The sequence below is a fragment of the Salmo salar genome, unplaced genomic scaffold (assembly GCF_905237065.1).
Source record: "Salmo salar unplaced genomic scaffold, Ssal_v3.1, whole genome shotgun sequence".
In the NCBI taxonomy this organism is placed as follows: Eukaryota; Metazoa; Chordata; class Actinopteri; order Salmoniformes; family Salmonidae; genus Salmo; species Salmo salar.
This window is the reverse complement of record NW_025548479.1, coordinates 169,150-179,896: the sequence shown is the minus strand read 5'-3', so window position 1 is coordinate 179,896 and position 10,747 is coordinate 169,150. Positions and strand designations below refer to the sequence as shown.

Here is a 10,747-nt window from a genome sequence, read left to right as displayed (position 1 = left end):
TATCTCCATTTATAATCCATTATAATTCACTTTTTTACAGATTACAGATTTTTTCTTCTTCTACGTTTTACGCACATGGAAAACCACGTGAATAGTCTATATAATCTAGAAAACCACGTGAATAGTCTATTTAATCTAGAAAACCACGTGAATAGTCTATTGAATCTAGAAAACCACGTGAATAGTCTATTGAATTTAAATCACTTATAAAGAAATGTCTTATTACATGTGTCACACGTCAGGAGATGTTCATACCATCTTTTAAAAAAAACAGAACGTGTACAGGCCTATTTTATTCATGAACATAGACGCTTAAAAGTAAGATAGAGGATCGCCTAATGATTGGATATTATTGAATTATTAAGTGTATTTGGCAAGGGGACCAATCGCTGTGTGTGTGTGTGTGTGTGTGTGTGTGTGTGTGTGTGTGTGTGTGTGTACCTGCAGGAAGTGTCATGCTCCGTTATCTCCTCCCTCTAACGCTGAGATATGAAGCAGCTTTAACTGGGGGGTCACACTCACCAGCCAACAAACCTCAGCTACTCATGGAGAGAGAGGGAGAAAGAGACGCCTATAGCTTTCCTACACTTCTTCCTTTGACATCAGAAGATAATACAGTTGGATAGAGATATTATTCATTACGGCAAGGTGATCATGCAGTACCAACACAGTGCGCCTTCAGCCATGGGTGTTCCTCTTTACGCGCCGACCCCTATCCAACCCGTCCACCCAACTCCATTCTACATAGAAGATATCCTGGGGAGAAATGACACCATGGCCCAGTCTTCAGCGGTGGTCTCTACGCCAAATCTACCGTCACCGAATTCATCCTTCACCAGTTTGGTCTCTCCGTACCGGACTCCTATCTATGAACCGACACCGATCCACCACCATGCGTTGTCTCACCACGCTGCCCTGACCGCCACGTATGCCTCTGGGGCTTTCGCTAATTCACTGTATCCATTCCACCGCTCTATGGGTGACTATACTCACGCTCTACTCAGCCACGATCCGCTGGGTGAGTTGAACTCATATCAAATCTCTTACTTTTGTTTGGATGATTTTTTTTCGTTAAGATACTTTAATGTTGACAACTACTATATACATCTGTAATAACCCATGTGTAATGTGTAGGCTCAAGATGAAATGTTTGTGCGTGTACTTGATTTTGAAAGTAGATTCTTATTCCCTGCGTACTGCAGGTTTCCATCCTAAAGTGGTAGTATGTTTTAGAGGTAAGAATGTATAAGCATTGTATCATGCTTGAACGTAGTTGATTTACTTCAGGCATCATTTGCCTATACATCATTTGCCTAAATAGATTAAGTTATCTGTTTAATTTGCAAATTGTTAAATCAACGACCTTGAGTTTTTTTGTTTTGTTGTTGTTGCTAAATCCGTTATTGTTTGAAACATCTGATGCATCCTACGACTAAACATGCTCTAAATCACTTGTTATTTCAGCATTAATAAAGTGTCGCCCTGGGGGTGAACTGCCTCTCTGTTCAGCAAGCCTGACCCTTTCCGTTCATACAGGAAGTCTTGAGCTCTCGATAGGGAGTAAATCTGCTTTCAGAAGCTGTTGAATGTTTTCCTGGCGGCCTCCAGCAGCCTCTTCCACCGGGAGTCGTGCGTGATGCTGATTATTTTATCGACATCCTCAATACAGACACATTCAGGAAACACTCGGCTTCTGATAGCCGGGATTCGTTTGTCTGATATTGTTCATTTCCTTTGTGGTGGATGTGACTTTTATGGTTGTTAAAAATAATAATCTAACTGCAAACATGAAATTGGCCTGTGCACTTGACGCAATTTAAAAATCTTTAGGGTGACTTTTGAATTTATTTTTGAATTTCACTATTTTATTCAATTTATTTGATTTATTAAATAATTCAATTTATGCCTATAAGAAAAATCTGGGTTTGATCATTGTGTCACAAAACCAAAATATTTTGGGGGGTATAATGAATCATATCTCTTTTTAATAAAAAGCGATGATTTATTTTTTCCCCTTTTGGAAGATGTGTGTGTATGTATATGTGTGTATTTAAAAAAATATATTTTTTAAAGGATTTAACTATTGTTACGGTTATAGTTAAATGAGATAAGCTGATTAAAACATATCGATTTTAAATAGCATCAATTGCAGTATGTTGATGGAAAGCTCGTTAGTAATGAGATAAAACGGATGAAGTAAAAGCAACAGGAAACACCGGACGGATATTTTGCCATAGTTCTATTCTCTCCACTCAGCTTCAAGTTTCAACTCAAGGCCTCCCTTTAAAAAACGGAGGTTAAACGGATGCCTGCAAAAACGGACAAGAAAGATTACAATAACTGTAAATATTTGCATAGAACCATTTTAGGTCTCTGCTGGAGGAGAAACGAATCAAGTTAACGAAAACTATTTTTGATTTATTTTCACCTTTTTGGAGCTACTTAAAGGTCTAACATTCGTACATAATTCTGCCTCATTTGTATAAAAATATTTTTCAATATTAAATCATTATTTTCTTATTTGTTTTGTCTTCAAAGGTAAACAACTTCTATGGAGTCCGTTCATTCAGCGTCCACTACACAAGAGAAAAGGTGGACAAGTCCGATTCTCCAACGACCAGACAATAGAGTTGGAAAAGAAGTTTGAGACCCAGAAGTACCTTTCACCCCCAGAACGTAAACGACTGGCTAAAATGTTACAACTGAGTGAACGACAGGTCAGCAGTATGTTTTACATCCAGTATCTTATTCATGTCAGGTTACCTTCGGTAAATCACTTGGGTTTTATCCGTTTTATCCGTTATCATCAATTACATTTTTTTTTTTAAAGACATTTCGTTTAACTGATTTCCACATAGGCCTATAGTTTTAGGTAAATGATCTGACATAAAATCTAGCAGCGTAACATTTTTAAAACATTTCTCTCGTTGACATTGTTTTTCCAGGTGAAGACGTGGTTCCAAAATCGAAGAGCCAAGTGGAGGCGACTGAAGCAGGTATGAATAAATTAGGACTGTGTTTTAATGTACTTTTCGATTAAAACTGTCAATTATGAATAGAGTAAAGGCTATTTATATCTAATTTCAAGCAACAACAAAAAAAATACATTTATTATAGATTTCGTGCTTGAGTAGCCTGTGCGTAAAATTCATGCACAATGGCAACGGTATACCCAATGTGAAATGTACGTTGTGGCTGATTGGTCACTGTTGTTATTTCCCCCAGGAAAACCCTACTGGCAGTAAGACAGATCTGGAGGACGAGAGCACCGGGAGAAACAGCGAGGAGAGACCGGAGTCCGGTGTGAACCTCAGTCCGGGCCGGGATCAGAGATGTAAGGCTACAGAGATGACGCACACTCACAGTCGGTTACAGTGTTCCACATCATCGCCTCTATCACAAGGACAAATAGAGTCAGACATTTCAGATGATACAGACCAAGAGTTGGACATAGAGGACGACATGGAGTTCCCACTGAATCCACCGATATGAGATCATCAGATCGCTGTTTACAGGCCAATCTGGATGTTTTCCCACTGGGTGACTGACGGTCCGGGAAGAGGACCAAAAGCCCGTCAGTAAACACTGTCGTAGCATCTTTCTGGGACATAGATTTGTGTTTTTTTTTTGTATATAATTACCTGTATATTTTGTGATGTTGTTTTATTAATGTCATTATGAGTTAAAAAAATAAATATTAATTGAGAAAAACAATGAGCGTCGGAACGGTTAGGCCGTTAAACGACATGTTTTGCTCAAACCTCACTGGACGTAAACATTTCACGGTATTCCGCTCATGTGACATATTTGATTTGATTTGAAGGTAGCCTCGTACCGGTTAAAAACACGAATGGAAGTATGTGAAAGTAGTTTAGTGCCATTTATATTTTGTCAAATATTGGTACAAATATTAAAATAAAATCCCGATCTTTCTTATACCTCTCAGATACGCTTTAAAACAAACTTCCTTTAGATATTTTATTTTTTGTTGTTGTTGACTAAATCAAAAAGCTAAATGATTCTTGGTATGACAATCTTAAAACAATTCCATATGTTAGTTTAGTAGAACCCTTGGCATAGACTCTTAATTAAGCTAGCGATATCTGGCCTGCATCTCACTGTACCACATCCGTGTCTGTGGTGGAAGGTGGCTGAGCTACAGGGTTTGGTAGATGGGATGCAGTTTATGTCAGAATTGACTTTTCGTAGCAGGTGTGTTTGTCAGACCATGATGTGACGTATTTTCTCGGGAAAATGTCTGCAGAGTCTAAACAGTTTTGTTTTGATCTACCACACCCACAACACTGTCTGAAGGTAACCCAGCACTGACTGTCTGAAGGTAACCCAGCACTGACTGTCTGAAGGTAACCCAGTACTGGCTGTCTGAAGGTAACCCAGTACTGACTGTCTGAAGGTAACCCAGTACTGGCTGTCTGAAGGTAACCCAGTACTGACTGTCTGAAGGTAACCCAGTACTGGCTGTCTGAAGGTAACCCAGTACTGACTGTCTGAAGGTAACCCAGTACTGACTGTCTGAAGGTAACCCAGTACAGGCTGTCTGAAGGTGACCCAGTACAGGCTGTCTGAAGGTGACCCAGTACAGGCTGTCTGAAGGTAACCCAGTACAGGCTGTCTGAAGGTAACCCAGTACTGACTGTCTGAAGGTAACCCAGTACTGACTGTCTGAAGGTGACCCAGTACTGACTGTCTGAAGGTAACCCAGTACTGACTGTCTGAAGGTAACCCAGTACTGGCTGTCTGAAGGTAACCCAGTACAGACTGTCTGAAGGTGACCCAGTACAGGCTGTCTGAAGGTAACCCAGTACAGGCTGTCTGAAGGTAACCCAGTACAGGCTGTCTGAAGGTAACCCAGTACAGGCTGTCTGAAGGTGACCCAGTACAGGCTGTCTGAAGGTGACCCAGTACAGACTGTCTGAAGGTAACCCAGTACTGACTGTCTGAAGGTGACCCAGTACTGACTGTCTGAAGGTAACCCAGTACTGACTGTCTGAAGGTAACCCAGTACTGGCTGTCTGAAGGTAACCCAGTACAGACTGTCTGAAGGTGACCCAGTACAGGCTGTCTGAAGGTAACCCAGTACAGGCTGTCTGAAGGTAACCCAGTACTGACTGTCTGAAGGTAACCCAGTACTGACTGTCTGAAGGTAACCCAGTAATGACTGTCTGAAGGTAACCCAGAACTGACTGTCTGAAGGTAACCCAGTACTGGCTGTCTGAAGGTAACCCAATACTGACTGTCTGAAGGTAACCCAGTACTGGCTGTCTGAAGGTAACCCAGTACTGGCTGTCTGAAGGTAACCCAGTACTGGCTGTCTGAAGGTAACCCAGTACTGGCTGTCTGAAGGTAACCCAGTACTGGCTGTCTGAAGGTAACTCAGTACTGGCTGTCTGAAGGTAACTCAGTACTGGCTGTCTGAAGGTAACTCAGTACTGGCTGTCTGAAGGTAACCCAGTACTGGCTGTCTGAAGGTAACCCAGTACTGGCTGTCTGAAGGTAACCCAGTACTGGCTGTCTGAAGGTGACCCAGTACTGGCTGTCTGAAGGTGACCCAGTACTGACTGTCTGAAGATGACCCAGTACTGGCTGTCTGAAGGTGACCCAGTACTGACTGTCTGAAGGTGACCCAGTACTGACTGTCTGAAGGTGACCCAGTACTGACTGTCTGAAGGTGACCCAGTACTGACTGTCTGAAGGTAACCCAGTACTGGGCCGGAAAATGAATGGAAGTGAATAGGTCATTTCCACATCAAAGGGTCATTCCACTGTAAAACAATTATAAATAAATCCTGAGCTTTCTTACAGCGCTCAGATATAAGACAGACACCTCGAAACATACTTTAAAAAAAAAATGAAATGTTGTTGACTAGCTGTTTGACCATGTTTAGACACATCTCAGAATGTCCTCTCCTTTCGGGTGTCGTTAAAAAGGTCCTTGTTCGTTTGTTGAATTTTCTCAGTCGAATGAAAAAGCATTTAGAAATGTATTCTAAACTCAGTGTATTTTTTAATTATTGATTACTAATAAACAGTATTTAGCGATAAGAAATCTTCATTAATCTGGATGATTATTGAATGTTCTATCCTCACGATAAGGGACCGTGTCCGGACCGACAGGTGACTCATTGGAGGGGAGAACAGTCAATGTCAGTGTGTCTTGACACTTCAGTGATAAAATACGTGTTGTCGTCAGATATTCACTTGGATATTTTATTAACAGCTTCTGTGCGTCATCACTTGGTTGCTGAGAAAAGATAAGGGATGTGTCAAGTGCCTTTATCATGTCTTCAGATCAATACAATTTCATGGATCCCCTTAGTTACCAATATAAACATGGATCCCCTTAGTTACCAATATAAATATATAAATATGGTTACCAATATAAATATGGATCCCCTTAGTTACCAATATAAATATGGATCCCCGTAGTTACCAATATAAACATGGATCCCCTAAGTTACCAATATAAATATGGATCCCCTTAGTTACCAATATAAATATGGATCCCCTTAGTTACCAATATAAATGTGGATCCCCTTAGTTACCAATATAAACATGGATCCCCTTAGTTACCAATATAAATATGGATTCCCTTAGTTACCAATATAAATATGGATCCCCTTAGTTACCAATATAAATATGGATCCCCTTAGTTACCAATATAAATATGGATCCCCTTAGTTACCAATATAAATACTGGTAGAAAAAAGGCTTCCAAAACGGTTCTTCGGGCTGGCCCCGTACCAGAACCCTCTTGGGTTCCAAGTAGAACCCTTTTGGGTTCCAGGTAGAACCCTCTGTAGAAAGGGTTCTACATGGAACCCACAAGTGTTCTACCTGCAACCAAAGACAGTTATTCAAAGGGTTCTCCTATGGGGACAGCCGAATAACCCTTAAAGGGTTCTCCTATGGGGACAGCCGAAGACCCCTTAAAGGTTCTAGATAGCACCTTTATTGTCTGTCCTTTTTAAGTTAAAAATGTATTTCCATGTAAATGTGCTCAATGGTTTCTACTGTATTCCTATAGGTTATTGACTAAATCCATGGTATGAGTGTGAATACAGGACATGCATTCTATTTCCCAAGAAGCCTATTTCCTGTTGAATCATCAGGATGTAGGCCTGGTACGTTGTTCATCACAGCTCTGTTGAATCATCAGGATGAAGGCCTGGTACGTTGTCCATCACAGCTCTGATGAATCATCAGAATGTAGGCCTGGTACGTTGTTCATCACAGCTCTGTTGAATCATCAGGATGTAGACCTGGTACGTTGTTCATCACAGCTCTGTTGAATCATCAGGATGTAGGCCTGGTACGTTGTCCAGCTCTGTTGAATCATCGGGATGAAGGCCTGGTACGTTGTTCATCACAGCTCTGTTGAATCATCAGGATGTAGGCCTGGTACGTTGTTCATCACAGCTCTGTTGAATCATCAGGATGTAGGCCTGGTACGTTGTTCATCACAGCTCTGTTGAATCATCAGGATGTAGGCATGGTACGTTGTCCAACACAGCTCTGTTGAATCATCAGGATGTAGGCCTGGTACGTTGTTCATCACAGCTCTGTTGAATCATCAGGATGAAGGCCTGGTACGTTGTTCATCACAGCTCTGTTGAATCATCAGGATGAAGGCCTGGTACGTTGTCCATCACAGCTCTGATGAATCATCAGGATGTAGGCCTGGTACGTTGTTCATCACAGCTCTGTTGAATCATCAGGATGTAGGCCTGGTACGTTGTTCATCACAGCTCTGTTGAATCATCAGGATGAAGGCCTGGTACGTTGTTCATCACAGCTCTGTTGAATCATCAGGATGTAGGCCTGGTACGTTGTTCATCACAGCTCTGTTGAATCATCAGGATGAAGGCCTGGTACGTTGTTCATCACAGCTCTGTTGAATCATCAGGATGAAGGCCTGGTACGTTGTTCATCACAGCTCTGTTGAATCATCAGGATGTAGGCCTGGTACGTTGTTCATCACAGCTCTGTTGAATCATCAGGATGTAGACCTGGTACGTTGTTCATCACAGCTCTGTTGAATCATCAGGATGTAGGCCTGGTACGTTGTCCAGCTCTGTTGAATCATCGGGATGAAGGCCTGGTACGTTGTTCATCACAGCTCTGTTGAATCATCAGGATGTAGGCCTGGTACGTTGTTCATCACAGCTCTGTTGAATCATCAGGATGTAGGCCTGGTACGTTGTTCATCACAGCTTTGTTGAATCATCAGGATGTAGGCCTGGTACGTTGTCCAACACAGCTCTGTTGAATCATCAGGATGTAGGCCTGGTACGTTGTTCATCACAGCTCTGTTGAATCATCAGGATGAAGGCCTGGTACGTTGTTCATCACAGCTCTGTTGAATCATCAGGATGAAGGCCTGGTACGTTGTTCATCACAGCTCTGTTGAATCATCAGGTTGTAGGCCTGGTATGTTGTCCAACACTCCTCTTCCAACAGATTGAACATTAAATAGCTTATCGTTCAGCAGAAAGACAAAACCCCTACAGAGTTTACATGACGCAATATGACCCGCAATGAACTAAGCTCTGAGAGTGTGTGATAAATATTTAAACTGTACGCACCTACGTGAATGGTCATCGGGGTTCAATGGCCCGTAGATCACCTAGACCATCCCAAAACCAATAGAATGTACATTGATTTTCACCTGTATTGTGTAATGGTTCACAAATTGTGCTGAATAGAATCAACAATGGCGAAAGAACACACAGTTTGGTCTGTGGATATTAGGTGAAACGTTGAGTGGATTGCTTCAGGCTCCAAAGGGCCCCCGTCTGATAGACGTATAAATAAATAGAGTCCATCGCGTCTGTCTGTTTGAACGAGGTGAGGTGCACCAATGTCATGTCCCTCCGTGTCCCTCTGTGTCTCTGTGTCCCCCTGTGTCGCCATGTCTCTGTGTCCCTCTGTCTCTGTGTCACTCTGTCGCTGTGTCTCTGTGTCCCTCTGTGTCTCTGTGTCCCTCTGTGTCTCTGTGTCCCTCTGTGTCTCTGTGTCCCTCTGTGTCTCTGTGTCCCTCTGTGTCTCTGTGTCCCTCTGTGTCTCTGTGTCCCTCTGTGTCTCTGTGTCCCTCTGTGTCTCTGTGTCTTTCTGTGTCTGTGTCCCTCTGTGTCCTTCTGTCTCTGTGTCCCTCTGTCGCTGTGTCCCTCTGTCGCTGTGTCCCTCTGTCTCTGTGTCCCTCCGTGTCTGTGTCCCTCCGTCGCTGTGTCCCTCTGTCGCTGTGTCCCTCTGTCTCTCTGTCCCTCTGTCTCTCTGTCCCTCTGTCTCTGTGTCGTTGATATGATATTGATATCATGAATAACTTAGAACGCCTCATATCACATTGATATGATCAAATCAAATCGAATCACATGTTATTAGTCACATGCGTTGAATACAACAGCCCTTACAGTGAAACGCTTAACTACGAGCCCCAAAGTAATTAAAGAGCAGCAGTAAAATACCAAAAGCGAGACTATACAGGGGGGTACCGGTACAGAGTCAATGTGGAGGCTATATACAGGGTGTACCGGTACAGAGTCAATGTGGAGGCTACATACAGGGTGTTACGGTACAGAGTCAATGTGGAGGCTATATACAGGGTGTTACGGTACAGAGTCAATGTGGAGGCTATATACAGGGGGGTACCGGTACAGAGTCAATGTGGAGACTATATACAGGGGGGTACCGGTACAGAGTCAATGTGGAGACTATATACAGGGGGGTACCGGTACAGAGTCAATGTGGAGACTATATACAGGGGGGTACCAGTACAGAGTCAATGTGGAGACTATATACAGCGGGTACCGGTACAGAGTCAATGTGGAGACTATATACAGGGGGGTACCGGTACAGAGTCAATGTGGAGGCTATATACAGGGGGTACCGGTACAGAGTCAATGTAGAGACTATCTACAGGGGGGTACCGGTACAGAGTCAATGTAGAGACTATCTACAGAGGGGTACCGGTACAGAGTCAATGTGCGAGGACACCGGTTAGTCGAGGTAATATGTACATGTAGGTAGAGTTATTAAAGTGACTATGCATGGATAATAACAGAGCAGCAGTGGTGTAAAAGTAACCTGCCAATGCAAATAGTCTGGGTAGCCATTTGATTAGATGTTCAGGAGTCTTATGGCTTGGGGGTAGAAGCTGTTTAGAAGCCTCTTGGACCTAGACTTGGCGCTCCGGTACCGCTTGCCATGCGGTAGTAGAGAGAACAGTCTATGACTAGGGTAGCTGGAGTCTTTGACAATTTTTAGTGCCTTCCTCTCACACCGCCTGGTATAGAGGTCCTGGATGGTAGGAAGCTTGGCCACTGTGATGTACTGGGCCGTTCGCACTACCCTCTGTAGTGCCTTGCGGTCGGAGGCCGAGCAGTTGCAATACCAGTCAGTGATGCAACCAGTCAGGATGCTCTCGATGGTGCAGCTGTAGAACCTTTTGAGGATCTGGGGACCCATGCCAAATCTTTTCAGTCTCCTGAGGGGGAATAGGTTTTGTCGTGCCCTCTTCACGACTGTCTTGGTGTGCTTGGACCATGTTAGTTTGTTGGTGATGTGGACACCAAGGAACTTGAAGCTCTCAACCTGCTCCACTGCAGCCCCTTCGATGAGAATGGGGGCGTGCTCAGTCCTCTTTTTCCTGTAGTCTACAATCATCTCCTTTGTCTTGATCACGTTGAGTGAGAGGTTGTTGTCCTGGCACCACACGGCCAGGTTTCTAAAC

At 43.2% G+C, this 10,747-nt stretch overlaps 1 protein-coding gene across 1 annotated transcript; it reads left to right on the top strand.

The window, feature by feature from the left end:
- The first annotated feature begins 498 nt into the window (after positions 1 to 498).
- LOC106613997 (hematopoietically-expressed homeobox protein hhex) lies at positions 499 to 3,936 on the top strand. The gene is made up of 4 exons (XM_014216895.2): positions 499 to 1,018; positions 2,539 to 2,717; positions 2,946 to 2,996; positions 3,226 to 3,936. Exons 1-4 carry the CDS (start codon positions 655 to 657, stop codon positions 3,490 to 3,492), a joined length of 861 nt encoding a protein of 286 aa, XP_014072370.1. The 5' UTR covers positions 499 to 654; the 3' UTR covers positions 3,493 to 3,936.
- The last annotated feature ends 6,811 nt before the right edge of the window (positions 3,937 to 10,747 follow it).

Excerpts from the sequence above, each read along its gene's own strand:
- LOC106613997 (XM_014216895.2), top strand. The coding sequence starts at position 655 with ATGCAGTACCAACACAGTGCGCCTTCAGCCATGGGTGTTCCTCTTTAC. Across the intron at positions 1,019-2,538 it reads ACTCAGCCACGATCCGCTGG|GTAAACAACTTCTATGGAGT; the intron begins GTGAGTTGAACT and ends TTGTCTTCAAAG. Across the intron at positions 2,718-2,945 it reads TACAACTGAGTGAACGACAG|GTGAAGACGTGGTTCCAAAA; the intron begins GTCAGCAGTATG and ends TTGTTTTTCCAG.